This window comes from Nestor notabilis, unplaced genomic scaffold (assembly GCF_000696875.1).
Source record: "Nestor notabilis isolate BGI_N333 unplaced genomic scaffold, ASM69687v1 scaffold4096, whole genome shotgun sequence".
Lineage (NCBI taxonomy): Eukaryota > Metazoa > Chordata > Aves > Psittaciformes > Psittacidae > Nestor > Nestor notabilis.
The window spans coordinates 250,567-275,369 of NW_009931350.1; the positions used below are offsets into that span (position 1 = coordinate 250,567).

General features: G+C 41.2%; 1 protein-coding gene across 1 annotated transcript in view; it reads left to right on the plus strand.

The window, feature by feature from the left end:
- MAGI1 (membrane associated guanylate kinase, WW and PDZ domain containing 1) overlaps window positions 1-24,803 on the plus strand; it is a gene marked incomplete at its 3' end in the record, with an annotated part of 336,541 nt that overhangs the window by 250,560 nt on the left and 61,178 nt on the right. The window contains 4 exon segments of the mRNA XM_010015843.1: window positions 11,561-11,767; window positions 14,600-14,810; window positions 18,272-18,354; window positions 21,524-21,559. Of these exon segments, the coding sequence (XP_010014145.1) occupies window positions 11,692-11,767; window positions 14,600-14,810; window positions 18,272-18,354; window positions 21,524-21,559 (406 nt within the window).

A 24,803-nucleotide genomic window follows, 5' to 3' on the forward strand; every position in this document is an offset into this window, starting at 1 on the left:
TCCCTAACTACACATCCTTCATCACCCAGTTGTCTCTCACTACGCAGCTACATGATGCACTGCTTTTGGCCTTTTTTGTCTTCTTTTTTCTTGGATAATTGCTTCTAACTTCAGTCATTGTGTTGATTCTTTTTACAGCACAGCTTTACAAACAACAGCACTGAGACAGCCAAGGGGCACTGAAATGTCACCAGCGTGAGAGCAGGGAAAAAGATAGCTTTGACTTCCAGAGAAATGCAAGGCAAATTGGCCAGATTTGTGTAACTAAACCAGCAATCTGTATCCCCTTTAAATTGAAAACTCCTTTTGTTTTTTGTTTGGGTTTTTTTGGTTGGTTGGTTTGGGGTTTTTGTTTTGGTTTTCTTGCATTATTTTATTTTATTCCCTGGAGAACCTTCAAATGTATCTCTTGAGAAGCCAATGAAAAGAAGTAAGTTATCGGTTTGAAAGTCCCTCCAGTGTACTTCGTTCATGTCATATTTTCATTTGCAAGAAGTTCAACAGGTCTTTTTGTCATTATGAGAAGTTGAAAGAAACTTATTCTTGCAGCCATTAATAAGAAACATGAAATACGTTTCAAAATATGAACTATACACAAATAGCCAATGGTCTTTGAACAGTAGTCATCAAACAGGAGCAAAAAAGATGTGGGTTTGGTTTTCAAGCTCTAAGAAAAGTCTCAACACTTTGTTTAGTCTAGTTTAGAAACTCCCTTGTAACATCACCTTTAAACCTTGCACTTACTCCCAACTGCAAACAATTGCAGTGTGAAACCTGGTGTGCATGAAGATGCTAAATGTATAACTTGGTTTCACTCTTCCACCTCTCCGAAATGATCAGCAACATCAGCACCAATGCTAGCATTCCAGCAGCAGCACTTCTCCAAAATGAGCTTTTTCCTCTCTGTGTTTCTAATTATAACACTAAATTAGTTTTCTTTGTCATGGTGCTCGAAATAGATCAACCAAACAGCCTCGCCATTGCTTCCTGATCGTATTTGTTCTGGTGACCTTTCCACTTGGAAAGACAAAACGGGTAACTGCCTGTAAGCTGGCTCCTGGGACATGCTGGGAATTGGTTTTCAGGAAGTGCTGTACCCATCTGGGATAGTTATAACATGGTCGTTTCATTGCTTATGTGATTACAAGCAGCAGCAGCTATTAGATTTCATGTGTTGTTGCTCTTTTGAGTTGCTGAAGATGAGGTTGATTTCTCAGAAGTCTAATGTGTGTTTCATTTCTGTGGGTGATAGAAGTGTCTGAACTTTAAAAGAATAATTTGCCAGAAGTGCTGAGAAGCCTTTTTCTTTGCTGATATTGGTGATGCTGGTGCACAGTGGAGAGCTGTGCCCATGGAAGGAAATATCAATAAGAACAAAGCAAATAATGATGATGCATGTGTACACATATGCATCGAGACACATTACTATTTGATTGTAATGTGAAATAAATAAAGTTCATTTTTCACTTACAGCTTCAAGAAATTATTTTGCTGCCTTCTGAGATTTCTTTAATGGCTTTGTTGTACTTTTTTGGAAATCTTATTTTACAACTGTATTGATTGAGACAGTGTTAATCCTGGTTAGCTTTTGGAAGATGGTGTGATTCAGACTCAATGCAGCAATTTTGTCTATGAAGACCACAAAGTAAGTTAGACTTCTAATATCCAAATCTTAATTTAATGCCCACCTTTATAGTCTTAGATTCCTTTAATTATCATTTGGTTTGTGCTGCATTTTGCTGCCTTCCTTTTATGTTTTTTGATTTTCATTGCACCACCACGATGAAGTGGATTGTATTTTGACCCTGCCAGTGATGGCTTATACTAAACCAGAGGGATGGAACCCCAAAAAAGGAAATAATCTCTTTCTCTCTTGAAGAACAATGAAATAATAGCTTTTAATACATGGGTTTTATTATTAATAATGCTACCTATTGTCCTGAGTAGGAATCAAACAATTGCAAAGACAGGGTTGCTTTTGACTATAACATAATTCATAGACTCATGGAATGGTTTGGTTTGATTTAGGTTTAGATTAGGTGATTTAGAGATGAAGGAAGGGGGATGCTATGAAATGGAGCATGATGATGATGGAGAAGTTTGTGTGTGCCCGGCAGCCACAAGCTCACATGGCTCAAGCAGGCTGGTGGTTTGGGGTCAGAGTGGTCCCAAAGTCCTTTCTGGCCCTTAACTTGTAAGCGTCTGCATGCAGTGGTGCAGGAAATGGAGGTATGCCCTGTATTTGTGTGCTACGTTTCAACAGTTGGAACAGAAGTCTGGCCCAAATGATCAAGATAAAGTTTTGGCATTACTGGATGGCATTTGTTTGCCTCTTGAAGGCATAAAGCCACCTGAATACCGGCACTGTCACTGGGGAGAAGGAAGTATCACAAGCATTTGTTTAGTAACAGTTACTGAATTCTGGGGAGAAAGATTAGAAAACAGGGAACCATCAAAAGAGGAGTAATACACAGGACTTTGACTCTGATACAGGTGCTATTGATTTGGAAAGAAAAAAGATCTCAGAGAAGAGAACAGTTGGAAACCACAAAAGACTAGGAGAGCGTATCAGGTTTTGAAAGAAAAACCCGGGTTTTGAAAGTGCTCTAATTGCAAGGAGAGAAACTGCAAGCTGAATAGGACAAAAAAGGAGTTGCCTACCTACTGGGCTGCATAAGGTCAGTATTATTTGTTCTGGTGCACAGCAAATTGGTTCCTCCGGGCAGTTTTTGATTGATATCCTGGTTGAACGCAGGCATGGCAGCTGCTTTTCTGGTCACCTGTGACCTCCCTGGTGTGTTCTGCACCCAAAATGCTCCAAAAATTGTCATCAGATGGCACACGACGTTTGCAAGCCTTCATTCCTGAGGTTTTCAGTTCCAGTTTTAACACAGTTACTTTAACCGTACCACCTAGAAACTTCTGTTTTTTTCCCCCTAACAAAAACTACATCTTGATCACATGAATCCAGGAGCTGGAGCTGAAATCCTGGAAGACCTGCCCAAAGCTGTGATTCTGCGCTAATATTGGTGCTTTTTGCAACACGTGTGTTGGTAAAGCTTCACCCAAGATGCTCAAGCCAGTTAGTAATTCCCATTGACAATTAGGAAGGGAAAAATCTTTTTAGACTGCACATTGTTTAGGCCTTTGGTGGGTAGGAAATCATGATAATTCTAATCTCAAGTATTTATTGACTGCTCCTTCAGGGAATAAAATACTGATGGATGCATGGAAGTAATTGTGTAGGTTACTAATTATTTAGCAATTACTTCTGCATTTGCATTGTGGACTCTCGCAGGGACCCCAAGGGAGATCAGAACCACAGCTTCTTGATTTTATTCCCATTACTTCCCCATCTGCTCAGTGGCCCTGGGCAGATCAGGTAACTGCCTTTATACTTCAGGTTACTGGCCTGGAGAATATTAAAACAGTACTTATTCCTCTCTTCATTAACATTTCATCAGACATCCGGTGCCTGCAGATATCTGCTGTTACAAATAGGAGGGAGAGAGTGGAAGCAATGGTATTTCAGAGGGCTGTGCTGAATGCAGCCATGGACATGGGTGCTGTGCAGAGACACATGGGGACATTAGTGTGGTGGCTGAGTTTTGAATGGGGGTGACTGTGTCGCTGGGGTCTGGTGAGGCTGTATTAATGAATGCCTGCCCAGCACTTAGTGATCCTCGAAAGAAAAAGTGCTGCACTTTATAACATGTGAAGGGTTATTACATTATGGAGCATTATTGTCAAGGCATCATCTTTCATTCTCAGGACAAGTGTTATGTGATTGCCAAGAGAAGTAATAAGTAATCTGCATTAGTCTCATGACTAAGATGTAATGGGGTGACCTGCTAACATTTTTAAAGTGTATAAAACTAGCTACTGTAGACAGGGTCTTTGATTGTGGGACTTAATGAGTGTAATAAATTATCTTAAAAGTACAGTTAGAATTTCAGCTGAAGTAGAGAGGTGTATTCAGCAACATGCTTCAAATCAAGATGCCTTTAGCCTAATTTATCTGATGTGCTAGCTCTCCTTGGGTTTCTCTGCAGCAGCCCTGCTCCCCCAGATGTTTTAGCATAATGGCTGTTTTTCTTAGCTGGTGTTCTGGTGTCTTTGCAGCCTGTGGGTCTCACCATCTTGGTACAACCTTGATATGACATCTGTGTCTGTGGCATGCAAAACGTGATAGGAAGATGGGGTGAGAAAGGGTGGCAGATGCTGGGGATGTCCATGCAGCAGAACAACATGTTCTGCTTAATGAGATAAGATCCGCTTATTATTGTCTCCACACTACAGATTGACTCAATAAATCATAGTGACTCCTTTAGCAGCATTGCAATGTATCATGTCGAATATCCACTTATTAACATCTGTGCACTGCAGAAAGATTCCTGTTATGTCTTTGGCTTTTATACTTTGCTTTTTTGTTGTTGTTCTTTTTTTAAATCACCAGTAAGAAAAAAAGACAACACTTTCTTGAGCATGTGCACAATGATCAGTGTTAAGCATGAGTGTTGCTATACTAAAGTTTCATCTGATGACAGTGCTTCATTCTACAAACAGCTAAAGTGGTAACAGAGTAATTCTCTTTCTCTAAAAGTGAAAGTTCAAATATCTGGTAGGGTTTTAGAGTGCTTTAGAGTTTCTATGGCATTCAAAATGATGGTCTTCTCTCTTTGCACTTTCTCAGTGTGAGCTCTCTCTGAAATTGTTCATTAGCAGTCCTGCTTTTTATTGTTTTGGATGCATTCAAAACCAAAAACTTTGGGGGAAAAGGTTGTTCCCAAACACCTCTGGCAAAAAAATATATAGTGAATTAGTTGCTTTTCTCCTAAGTTAGTTTTTCAGGGGGGTTTAAGGGGTTATTTACACTCTAGCCACAGTCTGATGTGCTGAAGGCTGTTCGTACTAGTCCCTCAATAGGTGGCAGCAAGGCACATTTTGGCATTGTTTCTTGGTACTGGACGTTCTTGGGACTGTCTCTAGACGTGACTACTCCTCACTGGTGTTACCCAGCTCCATTGCAGCTGGGCATCCTTTCTGTACCAGGAGGCATCTGGTGTCTTCAAGCTGTGGCATTTCCTGCTGCTGTAGAGCTCTCTGTCTTCTGGAGAGGCAAGGTGCTAGTGTGACTTATCCTCAGAGTGGGAGTATATCTATAAATATTTAAAGTATCTGCAAGAAGAAGAGTTGCTTATTGCAATGGCTTAACATGGTATTGATTCCTACAGCCTGGTGCTAGGTAGGGTGTGTTCCGGCAGCTTCTCAGTAGAAACCTGAAGGAACCTGTGTTCCTTCCACTTCTTTGTATAAACCATGCACAAGCACATGCTTATTTATGTTCTCTATTTAATATTTTTAGTCTATTTGCAAGTGGATATAACTGTTGCTGTAATACAGCTGGGCTCAGGAAATGCCCTGAGCTTCCATAGTCATCTCATGCCTTATAGAATCATAGAATGGTTTGGGTTGGAAAGGGCCTTAAGATCATCTAGTTCCAAACCCCTGCCATGCTACCAAGGTCTTACTGCTCATGTCTATCTTTGTTTTGCTTAGAGATTTTCCATGCATTAAATGTGCTTGGATGCAGCTGTACATGAACGTTAATAGTAGCATGTGGCAATACCTAGTAGCAGCACAGGAAAAATCAGAATAAATGAGACTGATTTGATCTGTAGGTGTCCTTCTGCTATGCTGTCAATTGCCTATAAGGACAGTAATCAGAGTGCATGTTAAATTTCAGACATAAATTGAAATATGCATATTGTCACATTTTGGCTAATTTAACAAGGAAGCTAGGCCAATCTTTCAGTTAACCTCATCATTAATAGCTGCAAAAATTGACAGAGAATCTACTATTTAAAGCAAATTGGATTTGCATATGTTGTTGGTTAATTTCTCTGAGATCTCTTTCATTGCCTATGTTTTGCTTCCGATCCAGATGCTGTATCTGTGGCCTCCTCCTGGTTGCCTGGATACTCTGAATTTCCTCAAGGCAAAATTGCTAATCAATGTGCAGTTGCAGCTAGGTAAATCCCACAGACAGCAGCCAGATCTGTCATCTAAATGTAGAAATCTGTAGCAGAATGCGATCTGGGAAGAGAACAGACAAAACACTGTAGCAGGAGCTCTGCTCCCAGGAATCAATTCATCCTGTGCTAATCAGACACAAGCACTCTTGCTGGATTAGATGAGCAGAAGCTCTCCTGCTAAAATTAAGGGTCAATTATTTTGGTTCTTGTACAGTGCGGAGAAGAGCTGCATCTCGGAAAACAATTACATTAATAATTACATTTAAAGTCTTTGTGTCAAGACCTTGCTTAATTTTGCTGCTTATCTCTGAGTCTCTTTCCCAAAATACCCACTTGCATCAAGACAGTACGCTATGAACTGCTTTTTAAAGCATGAGCTGTTAATGGAGTCCTTGTTAACACAGAGTGGTAGCTTTGAAGATCAGATGCACTTCTCATGGATGCAGGGTCCTCTGCACTACACAGAGGCTTTTGAGTTTCTTGGGAATTTTATAATTGCAAAATTATGCCTCACAGTAGGTGTCAATGAGCAGAGAGAACTTTGCTTGGTCCTTTCCTGAGAGGCAAATGCACTCTCAATCCCAGTCCTAAATCTCTTCACACCAGAAAAGCAAGACAAGTTCTCCTTCCCCAGAAAACAGAATAGCTGCTGCAGAGCCAACACCTACAAATTAGAGTAACTAAAATAAACATTTTGGGACCATATTCTTCAAGTGATGTTGTACCATTAGGACTAATGCTCAAGCTCAGATTTGACCTTGCACACAGTTCCTCTGCCTTCTTACACCTCTCCATGTCAGCTCTGCCACCCTACCCCCACCCCAGCAGCCTCCATGGTCTCATCTTCCCTCTCTGCAAGGTGAAACACCTACTTTTATATCCACTCCACTTTAGAGCCTTTTGGATTGTGTCTTTGTTCTTGTTCAGTTCTGCCTGTGCCAGAAACAGCATCTTCGAAGGATGGAGTCCTTTCAACTTGGATTAAATTGCATGGTGCTTAGCAAAAGTTCTTATGGATTAGGTTCATAGTTATTTTACTTAAGGGGAGCTAATTGGTGTGGTTTTGTGAATTACATTTCAAATTCCAGGTCACATAAACAAGTTTGTGAATTTACTGCCTGTTAGGGGAGTGTTTAATAGGAATGTTTTGTTATTTTGAAATACAAGACAAATTTTCCATTAACACTAGGTTTCTAAAATTTAGAAAAGAAGTTCTCTTGGCTGACAGCATTGCTCAAATTCATAAGCTGCAGGACAGGGTAAAAGCTGCTGCAGATTGCTTTCATTGATTATGATCACTGCTTGAATTGGCAGAGGAAGAGGTGTTATGATGATGAGAACTTGTCTTATTGTTGTGATTAGCTGTTACTAAAGTCTAATTACTGCGCGTGATGCTAAAATGTGTAAGCTGCTGACACTTAGAGATAAGGAGATGAAAAGAAATCAACTCATTCCAAATAGCTATTCTGTTTTTTCCATTATTATTGTTATTTTTCTCTCCAGAGTGGTGCTTTACAGTGCATGGATTAAGTCATGGCTTTGGCTGCAAAAGCTGCCATCAAACTTTGGTTGTGGTTAAATAAGTTCTAAGCACTTAGGGACTGAATAAAATAAAGAGTAGTGAAAGGTGATGACGAGGAATTCAGTTAATGGCATGTGCATCTGCTGAGTGAATGCATTGTTATTAACTATTAATTCAGTTGCTGTAGGCAGGATTCAAATGCGATTGAAAGGAAGGTAAAGCTTGGGAGCCCAGTTCCCATAGGAATCAGACATGGGAAAGTCCCGTTTCTGCCATGCTGGCTGCTTCCAATTGGCGTTTCCAGAAAAGTAGAGGTTTTCCCACTCTCTTGATCCAGAATCCAGAATCCAGAAATCCTTTATTTAGGAGACAGGCTGCTCTGTTCTGACTTTGAGACATCATGTTAAGGGGACAGTCCTCAAAGTCCTGCAGAGCTTCACCTGAGTTCAGCACCCCAGGGAGTCCTGCCATAACTACTATGCTGAGTTTAGTAAGTGTTTTGGGATCCTCTGGGATGACAGATGCTTGTGTATGCGCATGTAACGTGCTGTTAATAATTAGAGCTGATTGGATATTCAGTACAAATTACACTGGCTATGAAGTTAGCCCCTTCTTTAGGCTTTACAAGTGTTTCACAAAACACTGTTAAAGCATATTTTTAAATGTATGTTTTTTCATAAACATTGACAGATTCAATTTGAATAAATAATGTCGAGTCTGAGTGTTTTAAAACACTTGCTGGGCCGTTCACTGCCTCAGTTGTTAATGGTGCATGTTTGGATTTCTGACTCATAGGGTAAATATCTTCCCTTTCCAATTTGTAGGATTAAACATGAGTTTTGATGATGATTTTCTAGTGCCAGTCCCTCCTCATGGTGTGTCTGGGCCCCACTTCTGGGTCCACGTGTCTTGTCTTCAAAGGAACCACTTAGAGAAGAGAAATAGGTCTGATTGCATCCAGCAATATGAGGAAAAGAGTATTCCTTTTTTCTCTCATTCTCCATGTCACCTGGAAGCTGGGTTGAAGCTTTCTTTTACAGTTGTTCATCACAAGCTCAGTTGTTTCCCAAACCTGAATGTCCTTGTGTGAATCTGGCGGAAAAGCTGTGATTTTTTTGGAATAGTGACTCAGGCTGAATCTGCCTCCTGTGGAGGAAAAAGAAAAGTTCAGCCCCAACGTCTGCTTTTCCCATATTCTGCAAAACAAAACTCACACATGCAGAAACACGTTCAGTTTCAAATTCATATTTGCTCTTTATTCATACATACTTGTAGGGATCCTCTAAGACAGCACACTGTGTTGGTAGAAAATAATTATTCACTAATAGTACTACCAACAGCCATGGCTGGTTTGAAAAGTGACTAATGATTTCAGTGTAAGCAAATCTGAAATGCTTTAGAGAAGCCTGTTTTTCTGCTGAGGAACAGCTCTCTGTGAACTGTTAGGAACTCCAGCCTCGCCTGTTGCTAAAGGAACTGAAAAGAAGCAAAACTCAAAGATATAATCATACATTTATCTGTAATTGGAGGGAGGGGTGATAACATCTGTGCAATGTTCTTGTCCAGGACAGCTAAAAATCCACACTAGCAACATTTGTATGTCCCTTTCATTCACTTTGCAGCCATCACAAAAAGATTTAACCATTTACAATAGATCCGAAATGAATATAGCACAAAGGAGTGAAGTGCAGTGCCATAAATAAAAACTGTTCTCATGCATATGGCACACACAGGGTGCTTTCTGCTTAGCAGTTAACATCCTTAGAAAACACATGTTTTATCTGGGGGAAGAAAACAACAAGAAAACCCCAGAGAACTCCAGAATAGCAGCATTCTTCAGGAGAAATGCCAAAGAGGATGGCAGGAGGGTTTTTCTGCCCACCTACCTTACATTTTCCCTTTGCCCTCTCCCTCATTCTTCCTCTTTTTGCATAAAATACTCCTGCAGTATGTAGAGCATAAGAATCATTTCTCTAGCAGAGACTGCAACCTGCTTGAGGAGCCTCCGTCCCCATTAGAGGCTCTTTCCAGAAGAAGTAATTTTCTTCTCCCTATAAATTATGCATCAATGTACATTTAAGATTCTGAAATGACGAATAGAAGATGAAAGCGTTGCAGTGTTGCTGCTCCTATGGAGCTGAATCCCTGACATTGTACACAGGCTCAAACACACCTTGTTAAGACAAACCTGCACGTGTTGCTGTCCTAGTACTCCAGCTATAAAAGCATGGAGGTAGGACCTCCTCCTGCTTTTCCAGCCTCAGCTCCATAAGAAAGACTTCCTCCTCTTGGGAGGAAGTGAGTGGGAAAGATGGCACAGTGTGTTCACAGTGGTATTCCCAGATGGTCTCTCTTGCTCCTGATGGGTCTGGAGACCTTGCAGAGCCACAGGTCAAGTTCTGTGAGTGCTGGGGCATGCATGATCCTGGTGGTCTTACCCTAAAGCTCACAACCCACACAGCTTTGGAGCTGTAAGGGACCTAGATGCTCTAATGGGAAAAGCAATTCAGTCAGCTAAAGAGGAGTTGAGATTAACAACTAGTACTACCAAACTGAAACAAGGATATGTCATTTTGAACCTTGAGTGTGTGATGGTGAGCTGGGTGAGTGGAGCTACTACATACAGTGCTTGGCTAACTTTAAACTCAGTGTCATATTCCTGCGTATGGGTGATTTTGGTGGCTTCTGCAATAGAAATACACACGCATGTGTATAAAACTAAACTAAAAAAACTTTTCTAAGCACAGGCGAAGTTTCAAAGTGTCTTTGCACAATCTGCCTTTGGCATGTGGTTTCCATTTAGTGTAACAGGGTTAACAAAGGGGCAGGTACACTTTCCCGAGAATTAATATTAAATATATAACATAATTATCATAGAATCATAGACTAGTTTGGGTTGGAAGGGACCTTAAAGATATCTAGTTCAAATCCCTCTGCCACAGGCAGGGACACCTTCCACTAGACCAGGCTACTCCAAGCCCCTGTGTCCAACCTGTCCTTGAACACTGCCAGGGATGGGGCAGCTACAGCTTCTCTGGGCACCTTGTGCCAGTGCATCAGCACCCTCCCAGGGAAGAGCTTCCCTTCTCCCCAGAGGTTGCTTTTCTTTATCATTCTCCCCTCTCCAGCATGTTGTCAGCACCATACAGATTGGTGCTGTCAACAAACTTGAGGGCGCACTCAATCCCACTGTCCATGTCACCACCAAAGATGCTAAACAGTATTCTTGTATCGGTGAACCTGTGCTTATTCTGTGTTTCTTTCATGATCACTTAAACTGACACCGAAGCATCCCAAGCACTTTGCACTGTTTCCATCACATCTGGTGACAGCTGTGTGACTGTGGGTGTATCTTTGTCCCTTTGAGTTTCGGTCTAAGGTCTTCTTGTTCACTTCTACCCAGGTTGACCCAACTGCAGAGTTTCCTCTTTGAAGAAAGCCATGCTATGTGGTGTCTTTCCTTTCTCTCCTTTGACAAAGTTTTCTTTTAGAGAGAGAGCAGGTTTTTCTTTTTAAATGCAACATCTCCCCTAGAAGAACCTGTGTATTAAAGCAGGCCACCGAGCCTTTCATCGCTTCTTTGGGTGATAGCAGTCATGAATTTTTTATTTGCTGCAGGGCTCACTCCAGATCTGCCACATCATTGTGTGGGTGCACACATGTAAAGAGGCTACTAATTGAAATTCAGATGTAACGAGATGAAGTTTTGCTATTCACCACGACTGGCTTTTGTTTTAGCCCTTGTACGCTCAGTGCACCTAAACAATGCAACCATTGCTTCTCCTTTTAGATTCAACAAGAGTAACTTAAAAGGCAAGAAATATTTCTGTGTCTGCTCTTGAGATGAAATATGTGCCCCCAAAAATGGGAATGGCGTGTGTTATTTATTTCCTTGCTTGTGGGGAGAGGCAGATTTTAATGGAACTGAAAATAAAATGAAGTAGAAATCTTGCTGCTATAAACTGCTCCCTTTTGAAGATGCAAATGTGTTTCTATTGCCTAGGTAACTATTATGGAACGCCCAAGCCTCCCAGCCAGCCCCTCAGTGGGAAAGTGACTTCCACCGATGCTTTGCAAAACCTACAGTCTGGCTCCAAGCAGTCGACTCCAAAGCGAACCAAGTCTTACAATGATATGCAAAATGCTGGCATAGTGCATACAGAGAATGAGGAAGAGGATGATGTACCTGAAATGAGCAGTAGCTTCACAGGTAAAATAAAAATATCATGGTCCATCAGTTAGGATACATGGTGAAGGGTTTTGGAGGGGGATTTTTGGAGGGTTTGGTTTTTAATGGGCTTCCTGCAAAGCTGTCAGTCCCAGCCAACAACACCTGAATGGCAGATGTCCACGTACGGACAATCACCTGCACAGGAATGTCTCCTAATAATGCCTTGTGGGGTTGAGCTGGATGAGGAAAAAATAGGGAAAAGTTCAAATCCATTGATTACAGAAAGTTCAAGGATGAGTTGAGCTATGGCTGACAGTTACAAACAGCATGAAATGACTCAACCAGGTTTACATTTGAAATGAATATTGCTCCTTCCTAAATACGTTGCTGTCCTTTCCCCTTTCATGCATCTAGAGATACCTGGTCACATACAATTACTAGGTCCTGTTCTCCAAGGTACCTTTCAGCAAACTGAGGGTTGCTTGCTGCAGGAATGAGATCTGAAGCATGGGTACAAGCTTGAGGTGAAGGCCCTGTGTCCTGCTTAACACAGATCTGAGTCCCACTGTGGCTACCATTGAGCACTGGCTGAAAGATCACTTGCAGTTTAACGTCAAGTGCTGTGCAGGCAGATTTAGAGCAAAATACTATTGGAGATCAGTTGAGCTTCCAGACATACCAACTTGAAGTTTGTTTAGCTCTGACGAGCAAGAGATGTTCCCAATGTCTGCAATCCTAGTATTTGTTAGTGCTTAGAGCATCATTTCCTCAGCTCAGTTTCAAGCACTGAATTCATCTTCCTAGCTCCCCTTGAGGTAGGTACTTAGCAAACAGCTTTATCCACCCTTTGAGCTTTTCACAGCTGCTTTCTGCAGGTACCCACTATCACTGGCACTAGTCCTTTTTCCTTCTCTCAGTTCCTACTACCACCACAGTTTTCCTTCCCAGCCTCTAATGGGTCACAGTTAGCTGTCATGCTGCTTGCTACCTGCCAAAGTGTTCTGACCAAACTGTCAAATGGCTTTGAGGGTTGTGCTCTGTTTGGCTGCTACCTGTTACATACATACATATTTCCAACCCAATCATTCCTGCCTGGTCTAATCCCTCCCAGGCTGGAGTTTCTGTCTCTGTTCACCATCTCCTTTACAAAGTTTTGTGCTGAGAGTATTTTCTCACATGTTGTGTCATGGCAGCAACCTCAGCCTTTGCCACAGGATCTGATTTTGGGAGGAAGCTGGTGGGAGATTCTGTTTGACCTCCTGGCTGCCCTTCTCAGTTTGGTGCCACTGAACTAACTTGAGCACCATTTCTCTTCCTGTTTTCCTTCACAAGATGACATACTGAAAGATGCAGCTCATTTGCCACAGTGTTATCACACCCTGGCCCTTTGCCTCCATTAAATGGGCACAAAATCAAGAAAAAGTCTCATATATCAAAGTAATTCCTTATGCTTAATTCACACGATGGTGTGCTAGCCATATTAAAATGCTTCTGCTTCCTTAGAAGACCTCTCGGTGACTTGCGTTTTTCAAACTTTGGCATGTTTACGCTCTCAATCTTAAGCTGGCAATGATTCATTCATGCTTCTTTATCTTGTCATATTCTACCTAAAAATATCAAACACCAGGAAGGCTTGAAAGCAGGCAGCTGAGGGTATTGGTATAGTCTAGATCTTTTTTCCCCCCACTTCTCCTTGTTTGTTATTTTCAGTGTCTTTTTGCAATGGCAGTCCGCAGAGTACAGTAGTGCTGGAGCTGCAGTTAACAACCCCAAAAAACCAAGGCTGTGAGTCGAGGAGATCAGTGGTCTCCGGTCTGGGGAGTGGAGGCACGGTCTTGACTGTGAAACTCTTTCAGTCCCACTTGCTTGGGGCTGAGCGTGACACTGATGTCTCTGTGTTTTGCTCAGTGTGTTGCCTGCTGCAGGTACCGGAGGCTGGTGGTCTCAGGTGATTTGGAAGTGCTGCCATAAATTTTCATCAGCACCGTCAAAAGCCAAACACAGAAAATCCTTTTGGTACCCACGGAGGTAGTTTTAGAATTTGTCTGTTATTGCCAAAACTTCTCTGTGGTGGAATTAAGGGCACAGACCTGGTTTTTGGAGAGCATTTACTGTGATTGAGGGTGGAGGGAATGAGCAGCACCGTTTCATGAATACAGCTCAAAACTGCACAGATATAAGCATCTGGAATGTTTCCTTAGAGGGAGAAGGGCCAGATACACTATAATATACTCCTGAGTGACTTTGACTGGAAGGATACAGTGATGAGCTGTGGCATAAACCTCTTCATACAGTGAGATCAGGCACTAGTGAGCAGCAAACAGGTGGACACATGGTGTAGTCCTGGCATTCATTTTAATTTTTAATTTAGAAAAGATTGCTTGCACTAAGGACATCCACCATTAGCTTGTTGATTCTGAGCTTCTGCCTACCTTCTGCACTTGTAAAAACCTCCCCTTTTGATCATTCTTCAAAGAGGAAATTTTATTCTCCTAATCCCTGTCCCACAATTGGCACCGCAGGAGTGAACCTGTAAGCCTGCTCAGAAGCCCATTGAACTCCTCCACATCAGTGAGGCCTGGCCTCAGACAGCTTGGAAGACTTTGGTGCCTATTAAAGCGAACACAGTAGCTGATCACAGCTTTTGATTTGTGCTGGCGAGGGTCTGGCTGGCAGAGTGTGTGTGGGCAAAGCAAGCTCATCCCTGCTGACAGAAAGACTGCAAAGGCTCTGCCCTCCGTTCATCTGTTGCTCTGTGTTGTGAATTAAAAAGCAAGGAGGGGCAAACCACAAGGATAAACCCAGGGAAGCAAATGGGAGGAGAAAAAGACTGATTTTTTGCAATTTTATTTGTGCTTGTTTATTCTGCAGCAGCGTCTGGTGACCAAGACGAGCATAATCCGCATATCGTAAGAGAGACAGCCCCACCGTCTGTGATTGATAGCCACACCAACGTTCCCACCACGGAACCATCTCAGAACCTCCCTCAATACCTACCTCCTTCTGCCGAGGATAACCTAGGTCCTCTGCCGGAAAACTGGGAGATGGCCTACACCGAGAATGGAGAAGTCTATTTTATAGAGTAAAGCACATTTTTATTGTTCTAATTCCATCTCTCTCCCTCTCTCTCTGGGCATAAGTAAATCTCCATGGATGCATTTTGTGTGTGTATTAAATATTTAGTGTATATGGTTATGTTGCAGAGCTCTAAGTTCTTTACTGCTTCTGAAGGGGTTTTGCATTTCCTGATTGGATTAACATCCAAATTACTCCCGAGTTTAAAGACAGAGGGAATTGCTTGTTTTATGAGGGTGGTTACAAAAGCAACAGACACTTGTAAAATATGGGCCAGTTGTTTTCACGGGTGGAATGAAAGCTCCTAATTGAAAGGGCTGAGACTTCATTTCTGGAGCCTGCCTCTGTGCATAATGCAGCAGAGAGAATTTCTCGGGTCACATGAAGCAGAGCTGGGGAATGGACTTTGTGTGTTGTCCTCTCATCAGAGCAAATGGGCCAAGCGTGTTAACATGCTCCAGCAGTTTGCAGAAGGAATAGCTCAGTGCAGAGTAGGCACAGGAAGTTTGGATTAGAAATACCTTGTGCTCTGCAGTCTTTACTGAAGAGCTGAGTGCTGTCAGCAGCTCTATGATGATATTGATTTTTCATGCCATAAATAATAGTCTCTAATTATACTTGTCTAGATTTATTGAGATAGGAGTAACTTATAAAATGGGACCTGTTAGTGGAAGAGATTTCTTGCACAGAGTTTAGCTAGACATCAAAATTCAATTAGCTTTTGAAACTCAAGTCCTTGGCTGCCTAAGTAGAGGAGGAGGGTGAGGAATTGATTTAGGATTTGATGGCCCATTTAATGCGGTCTTGGGAACTGAGACCCTCTGTCTGTGTACCAGGAGCCAGTTAGTACAGAAGAACTTCCTCTGCTAATGTTCCTTCTGGCACTCCAGAGAATTATGCTGGATAAGGGCACTAAGGGGAGCAGCCCTGCTCCATCATCAGGAGAGGAGACTTTTGGACACGGCCAAGGAAAGGTTCATCGGAGCAGGTCTTCCCTTGGCTTCAGTGGCAGGGGAACACATCAGAGACGGTCTGAGGAGCTGGGGGGTATGAAGAGCACTGCAGATGCTCTTCATCAGCTGGGAGAGGGCTGCTGTAAAAAAGGCCATTTTCCAGGGTACTCTCAATTACCTGAAGAGGCTCCATCAAGCCCCTAATGCAAGCCAAAGTCTAGAAGGCACAATGCAAATTCTCCTCAGCTGCCTACCAGGTGAAACTGAAATGTGCTCATTATCCCAAACACGGTATTCTGCCCCTCGTTATTCCTCAGGGTGCCTCATTCTATGACATACTTTCTGGCTTTAATGTATATAAAACAGCCTGAGTAATAGCCCATCCAGCCTGCAGTTTTCTTCTCTGAAGGAGGATGGATGATGAGCACTAAATGCTGCCCAAGCAGCCGATTGCTCCCCTTTTTGTACCTACGTGTGCCCCTGCTGTCATGCTTCAGCCAAAGGTTCAGCTGCTGCTGACAGCAATTTCCTCCAAACCCATCTTCATAGCTGCTATATCCTCCATGCGTGTGTGTTCTCTTATCCATGCAAGACTAGCACCTTAAATAATTTGTTAGACCTTTTGCAGGAGAATCATATGTGTGGTGGAAGAACATAGCCTGCATACACAACTGTCTGTCTGACATGAAAATCTGGTAACTCACCAGATGCTTCCTTCCCTGCAGTGCAGATTGACCATTTTGAGGGTGCATAACCAGAAGTGGTGATTTTGAGCAGGATTTTGTGTGAGTGTGGATGCAGCACTGAATGACTGCAGTTCTGCTCATTCTAAGCACACCCTGAGCCTAGAAACTATTTAATTTGATTTGTACTAAATTAAGAGAACAAGCTAATGGGCTGTGTGGACCCAAGCTGGCTCGGGTGTGTGTACTGTCATCTAGAGCACTTTGGGTTATCAAGTCAGGGTGATGAAGGAAACAGTATGGGAACATCTGAACTGCTTGCACAGAACCAGTACAGGTCCTCTGGGACCAGGGCTGTGTGTTGGATAACCGATCTTAACGGCTTGTAGCTGAAGCAATTTGGCTCCTGAGATGTTTCTATGCTGCTTTAATTGGGATTTTCATTACCCAAACTATCCCAGTCCCTCATTACCCTGCATGCAGATCTAGGCGTGTTAACAGGTGTAACACAATCCTGTCCCTCTGAGTGTTTGAAATGAAAGGTGTCTAGCTAAATTTTCTGTGTTTCAGCAAACCACACTGTTGAGGGCCTTTGGTTAGCAAGGCATAGCTGCAAGAAATATGCAAATGTTCTATTGTTCTCCTCCCACCACCCTCTTTCTCAGCTAGACTACAGACTTTCTTATGTATGAGTTGGCAGAGCCCCTTGGTTCTGCTTGACTTGAATTCTGCCATTCACTTTTCTAGTTGGCAATTCATTGCTCTGAAGCATACAACAGGCTTAAACACATTGGCTCATCCTGCCTCAAGGAGGGCTGAGTAGAAGGGTGTGTAAACCAGGGACCTTTTATTTACGCACTCGGATCCTAGGAGCAGGGCAGTCCCCTCTTCTTGCAGTAAAATACAAGTTTGCTGGTTGGTTGTTAGTTCCTCAGGGATCATAGCCCTCATTACAGCATTTCCAGCATCATGAGACTGTTGTGTGGCTAAGGTTTAAGTTTGTAAACCTCTCTGAGACCTTGAAGGAGAAGTAAATAGCATTACTACGGTATTGAAACTTAAAACTGTTAAGCAGTGTTAAAGGCTAAGCTAGATAAATGATACTTCAGGGACTGGAGGGATATCTTTGCAGGTTATGTCTACAATGAGATCGGGTTGTAGAAGAGGCATTATATTACAAGATTGTCTGTGTATGCAAGCAAAATGATGGGAGAAAATAGTTTCTAGAAACATGTATTTTAAGCCTGTTTACTATGCAGCCTTCACCGCTGGGACTGGCATCGTGATACTGTCAGGGGGCTTGTAGAAAGGAAGAGTTGAAAGTAAAGCCGTTCAACTTCCATCAAAGGCTTTGGCAGAACATTTTTATTAGTGTGATTAAAAAGTTTTCACTGGAAATTATGGTTTTGACTAATGTTTGGGTCAAATCTAGACAAATGTCAAAGATCTTTCATAGGAAGATCTCTGCACAGATTAGGAAAGAAGGGAAACGTCGTCAGGAGGCAAATGGCTCAGATACAGCTCCTGGAATTATGAAACAAACCACCGGAAGTTTGGAAATTAATATTCTAATATTGCAGCTTCCATGCACACCCGTCCAGTCAGGAATGCTGATCTGTGTATTTTCACTTTTCACCTTTGTGTTTTCAATGTCAAGATTCTTGTGATTTGGTCGACTAGTTTGCAAAGCATCAAATTGTAATGCTGTTTCTTCTGAAGCAAAAGTATGCCTTCAGGCCTCTTGAATAATAAAGAGGATATATACTTTTATGTCACTGATACTTCAGCTCTGTAATCTTAACAAAGGTCATATTTCCATTTTTGGTTTCCAGCCATAACACAAAAACAACATCTTGGCTAGATCCACGGTGCCTGAACAAACAGCAGAAGCCTCTAGAAGAATGTGAAGATGATGGTAAGAGACTGAAAATAGTGAAATACTAATGTATTTGGTCCATTTCTAGGTGGCTTTCTTCCTTTTCCCCCTTTCCAATAACCTGTGTTCAGAAATACTTCTTAAAAAAGAGAAGGCTTGTGAGTAAGTGCATAGAGACAATGTCCATTATGTTGTTGTACAATCACTGTCTGTGTATGTAAAATAGCCATTGAGGTGGTAGATCATTTGGTAAAAATCAAAGAGGTGCTTTTGCAAAGGCATTTGAATAGTCACTGATGCTGAACAAGACTCAAAGCTTTCTAACATGTTTGCTCCTTGGATCACTGTGTAGGAGGAAAGCAACTGAGTCTCTTCGTGCTTTATTGTGTTATGCTTCAACTACCTGCTTTACATGAATTGAAAGAGTTATGTTGTTGTTTTTGAGCAGAAATAACTCAATTGCTTCACTTCTGCTGCTGAATTCTGACAGTCCACTTAGTGTTATGATAGCTGAAAATGAATTCCATTTGAAGGTGTAGATTTTTGGCACTGAAAGTTTACACTGATATGATTTTGTATTCCTTGAGATGTTGGAAATGCAAGCCACTGTCCCATTTAGAGCAGCCAAATGCAGGAGTGTTAAAGAAGGTTCTTTCCCTGCATTCTTTAGGAGATGCTGGAAGAAAAAGGGAATTCATCATGATGAAAATAACTTAAGTGTTTGGGAAAGCCTATGTGGAAATTTTGGTCTGTGACCAGGAAAGATGATGTATTCTAAGGCATAATTTTGGCTAACACAATGCTTTGATGGTAGACACACCTTAAAAATGGAAGGGTTTACTTTGTCACTGTTGGTGATGTCCTTATAAAATTAGTTTTCATAATATGATTACCCTAATCTGTGTGAGTCAGCTCAACAGAATTATGATTTTATTTTGGAAAAGAATCAGCTCAATCCCTTTTGACTTAGGTTCAAATCTGGCCTCCAGAACTGCTGTTACTATTTTTGCACATACAGTTTTTCATCCTCTGCTTCCTTTCACATGTGAGATTTTGCAGGATGTGAACATTTGCCTCTGCAGTCTTTGCTGCTGTGATGAAGCAGGTCACCCAAGTCCTAGTGCATCGTGCAGTGTACCCCCAAACCAGAAGGATGTGCACAGCCCAGGCAAAAACCCAGCACACCGAGCTGAGTCCTGCTTCAGATTCTTAGCAACTGGCATCGTCTGTCAAGGAGCAAACGGAGGGAGCTGGGTTAATGAAGGCCTTGCTCTGTGCCTAAAAATGGATATGTCAGTGGGTAATCAGAACTGGAGCAAAATTAAGTAACAGCATATGCAGGCAAAGCTCCCTCCTCCTTGCAGTAAGCATTGCTGGCAGTTTGAAGAGGAGGTTGCCAAGTATCAGCATAAGCTTTCCTCTTTTAGGGGGTATTTTTCCTGAAGCACAACTTCTGTCCTGGCTTTCTCCAGCAGCAAGGCTCCCACTGTTCTGATAGCCCCAGTGATGCCAACAAGCAGCACATGCTGCTGTGGGTCAGCAAGCCCCATGCTGTGCCCCAGGCAGGGCACGGAGCAAGCGGTAGCTCCTCCGTCAAACGCTTTCAAGTCTCCTCACAGAAGGGAAACTTTCTCTTGTCCTCTTCAGCAATTATCAAGCAAACATTGAAATAATTGATTTTATTGGGATCAGAAACATACAGCTGGTATTTTCATATTTAATTCAGTTCATAATTTTGCAGAGTAGTGGCATTTTTATTTATCAGGTCCTAAAAATCAGTGAATTTCATCTTCCCTCACACGCCTTCACTTCATTTGCTAAGTTGCTCATTAACCAGTATTTTCAACATTCAGTATTTAAACCTGGCTGCTCTGTTCTTGCTTTGTGCATAAGAATGACTGTACTTCAGAAAATGTGAGCACAAGGAAGAGAGAAGGTTGTTTTTACTACATCATAGAAGCTGTCATTTTTGGCAAGGGTCGCTGTTGGGTGTATTTCCATTGATGTCTGTGGGAGTCCTCCTCTGTTTTGTTTGGGATGTGTGTGAGCTTCCAGGCTTGATCCCATCCTGTTTGTGGTTTCTATAAATGTTAGATGTTGTTTCAGATTTGTTTGAGTGCAGTTGTTTTGTGTGATTTTCTTCATCAGGATACGTGTCCCTAACAAGTTTTTGGTCGTTTCTAGTTGTTTAGGCTATCAAAGGAAATTATAATTCATATTTCACACTAATGGTCCTAAACAACTGTTTTGGTAGAAGATATTGCAAACAGGACATGAAAGTGTTCATTTTAGGTGTCCAAATTTTCAGAAGCGATGCTGTGACACTGCATCTTCTGTTTGCTTCTATCATTCATTTATGTGGCTTATACTTTTTTGTATTAGGTCCAAAATTGTTTTTACCATCTTTGTTCTGTTTTTGTCACCATCTTTCACTTTCAGAGTGCATTATTATTATTTATAGGCTAAGCAATTCTTTAATCATCTGTGTCACTGTTAATTTATGAATATGGAGCAGATAATGATAAATGGAGCAACAGTGAATATTGATGGCTTTGTGTCTTTGAAAAATTATGTGATCTTTGTCCCAGGTGCCCTGCTAAAACTGGCACATTCCTGTATATGCCTCACCAATGCATCTGGACTTTGGTGTGAGCCTGTGCCTCCAGTTAAACATGGAGTTTTGCTTCATGCCTGTCTTAAATCATCGGAATAGTTACAGTGAAGTCAATTGGACCTTGTACGCACATAAATTTAGGTACTTTCTTTGAAATCTTGCTACATTAGTTCTTATTTAGATGCAAGGTTTTCCTCTCGGATTTCTTCATTAGTATTCAGGTCTGGCCTTCTGATAGATCCATGTGTCTACAGAAAGGATTGTGAAGGTCGGACAGTACAGATCTGAGGGAGAAGCTTCACTACAGTGAAGAAACCACGTGTGTATTACTTTGCCATATCAAACCGTGGCATGGAAATAGTCAACTGATACAGATATTTTGAGAATGCAAAACCAGTTCTTTCATTATCTACATCAGATCCATCAATATTCTGATCATGAAAGGGCAATAAATGAAAAGCTTAGGCTTGGGCTGTAGAAAAGGAGTGCTGGTTCTGCTGTTTGTTGTAGGGAATTTTTTGCTTGGTTCTGAAGTTATCTGAAATTTTCTTTTATTTTTTTTCTGTCTCATTTACTGCTCTTCCCTTGGAGAAGAAGGGGTACACACGGAGGAACTGGACAGTGAACTAGGTAAATCATCCATCTTTCATTTTGATGTTTGACTCCAACTGCACTGTTTTAAGCCTTTAATTACTTACTTTCTCCTTTGTATCATTTTGCATCTTTCAGGTTTTTTTTATTTCAACAAGCCTAATTTATCAGCAAAACTCCCCTACCACACAAAGCATTAATCTTCCCCTAGCTTCAGATTTACAGTGTTTTTCTTATTGATTCAGTGTCTGAAGAAAGCTGGAGGGCCTTAATCTTCCAAAGTTTGTCCAAGGTTGCTTCTTCCTGGACCCTGCAGAAGTCAGAGGCTTTTCCATTGGCATCAAAGGCTCCAGGAAAAAGCTTATAGATGTTAGCATTGAAATCAAGTAGTTAATGATGCCTTTTTATGGTGGCCACAAACATTTCCCAGGCAAGAGTAGCAAAGCGTGATTTAGAAAGTTTAAGCATTACATAGGATGTTTCTGCTGAGCTTGTGAATGAAACAGCTGAAAATTTTGCCTCAGTAGGTGATTTTATAAACAGATCATTTTCAATGATGTGCTGCTCTTTTATTTGCTGCATCTTTTTGTGGAGAATGCTGTCTTTATATCTAATCTCAGCGGTGCTCATTCTGTTTGTACTGATGGTAGAGGCAGTTGTTATTTCTGTTCAGCTATGCTCTGGTGCACTTGGAAAGCTGAAAGGCAGAAGAGGTTGCGTAGGATTTTATTTCCACTCAGTCTATTATTGCTTTTAAAAAAGGACTATATTTACAGTTTATAGGTCTGCATACTGGAGGATTGTATTACCAGAGAATTAACCTCTGGTTTCTGTAATGACTTGCGAGTAAGTGTATTCTGCTTCGGGCTTCTGTGTGATTGATACAGCATCAGCGGCCAGCAGCTATTGAGTGGACTTGTAACACTACTCCAGGAAATGTTCTTTTGGATAATATGCCTGGAATAATGCTGGAGGCCTAAGTTCTTTCAGTGCAAGAATTTGAAAGAAATGACAATGTAAAGAAGAATGTAGTAATTTTCATGGTACATTAGCATTACGCACAGCTCATATGAATAAGCAGCAGACCAAGTAACATCAGAAGTAGGTGGATGCACACCAACAACCTGAAAGATTTGTCATGAAGGTCTTCACAAAGGGTGACTTAATAAGAGAGAGGTTTTTAAAAAGCAAATTTAGAGGCAGTAGTGAAATGGAAATGTTCCATTCTTTCAGTTTGATATCAGGATGTAGTGCAAGAGAAGAGCTGTAAAAGTAGATGCAGGGGAACTCATTATTTGAGTTCCCCTGACCCCAGTTCTGCAGACACATACATGAGTGTTCTGCTTCAACATCGTGAGAAGTTGCCTTTGTTTTAATGCAGATAAGCTTTATTAAGCTCACAGCCCATTGGTATACTGTTGAGATTTGCAAATGTTGCAGTGTAAAGAAAGACATTTTCAAATGGCTCAGCTGGTTACATCAACATTAGGGACAGGGCATGAAAACATATGGCCTATTCACTAATTGTGCACATAGTTAGTATAAACTGGTTGGCACCAGATATTTAGCTCCTGAGCTTATCAACAATTTCTGTTCTAAATATAAGAAATTTAAAACTTTGAGCATTTACACAACTTCTTGTTTTCCAGAGAGGTTGAATATGTTGAATATGGAGTAATGGGTCACCTCTGTTTAACAGAAGCTTGTACGAAAGGACACAAAAATTTAAACTTTAGAACAGGATTTGACATACACTTGGACAGATCCTCTTGGCCTCACAGAGAGCAGTAAGAGCTGAGCATACTGAGGTCATCTCCAGGTCCTTTATAGTGCAACTATATCACAACTGAAATACCTGGTGGTTGGACAAGTTCTTTTATAGGAATCAGTCCATCCCCTCTGTAGGGTAGGAATTAGGATACTAAACAAGAACATCTCAGTAGGAATCCATCCACCGCAGGCTTAAAAGTGTAAAATTGGAGATTTGTCCATTGAATTTACCTGCTGACAAATGCTCTGAGCTGCCAAGAAGCTAGACTGTGCAACATGGCTATGGAGAATACTGCCTTTTGCTTTAGAGAACCGTCAGGGGCTTTTAGAAGTCAGAAAGTGCATCTATATAATCAACAAGTAATGTGTTGAAAGCTGCAGTTTTCTCTATTGTTACTTCTGAAAACATAGAGATGTGTTCTGTAAATGGAAAGCTGCAGAGATATAAAACTGAAAAGATTTTGGCACAATGAACAGAATAAAACCAAAAAATAAATGAACTGTTTAAACTTTAAAAATAGGAAGCAAGTTATAGTCCAAAATAACAAAAGGTATTTAGCAGGAAAAAGTGTGGAAAACTCATGGGGTAAAGGAATATCTGTTTCTGAAGCATTCATTTCAGATTGATCTGCTGATAAAACTCTGGAGTATTTTCATGCCCCAGAGTTAGCACTGGCTTGCATTTAATTGTTTATGTCTCAAGGAATCCAAAGATATTAAACCCAGTAAGGATAAAATAATGAGAAGAATGGAAAACCTACCTTACATCTGCAAATAAGGGACATGTGGAGCAAAACCCATGAAAACTGATTTCATCTGATCTCCAGCCAATTCTGAACAAAAACTTAAACTCTGACTAATTAATCCATGTGTGTTTGTATAGGTTCAGTTCATCTCCAGTTTGGAACTATTTCTATCCTTATGGCATTATAGTCGAAAACTATAAATGCAGAACTACATCCTTACATTTATTCTAATCAATGGGCAGTTGTTGATTGTATTCGCCCAGTAATTGATGCCATTAATGAAAATAAATCTTTGCATTTGGTAATAAAAACCCCATAGATTATTTATTATCAGTCTTGAGAATTTAGTGTTAAATTTTGCAGAATTATCTGGGGTATTTGAAATTGTGTTATCTGACAATGGCTTTTTTTAAGTCATTCTTTAAGTGGATGGCAGAGTCTGTGGGATCTCAGTTGCACAGGCCAAGCATGCTGGAGACTTCTTTCAAGTTGATTCACAGTACTGCACAAAGACACCACTCTGCATTGTTATATAGGATGATTATTTCAGTACCCACAGCCAATGGGAACATTGTGTTTAAATGAGTGGGACAAGGATCAGGCTCTTAAAGTAATACATACAGCTTTAATAACCCTCAGTTGGATGCTGAAGTGATTTTATTACATACACTAATTATAGTTAAAGTACTATGTGCAGTCTAGAAAATCAACAAGAACAAAAGTGGATACATTTCCAAATGTTAATTTAATCTTCAGAACTGTTTTTT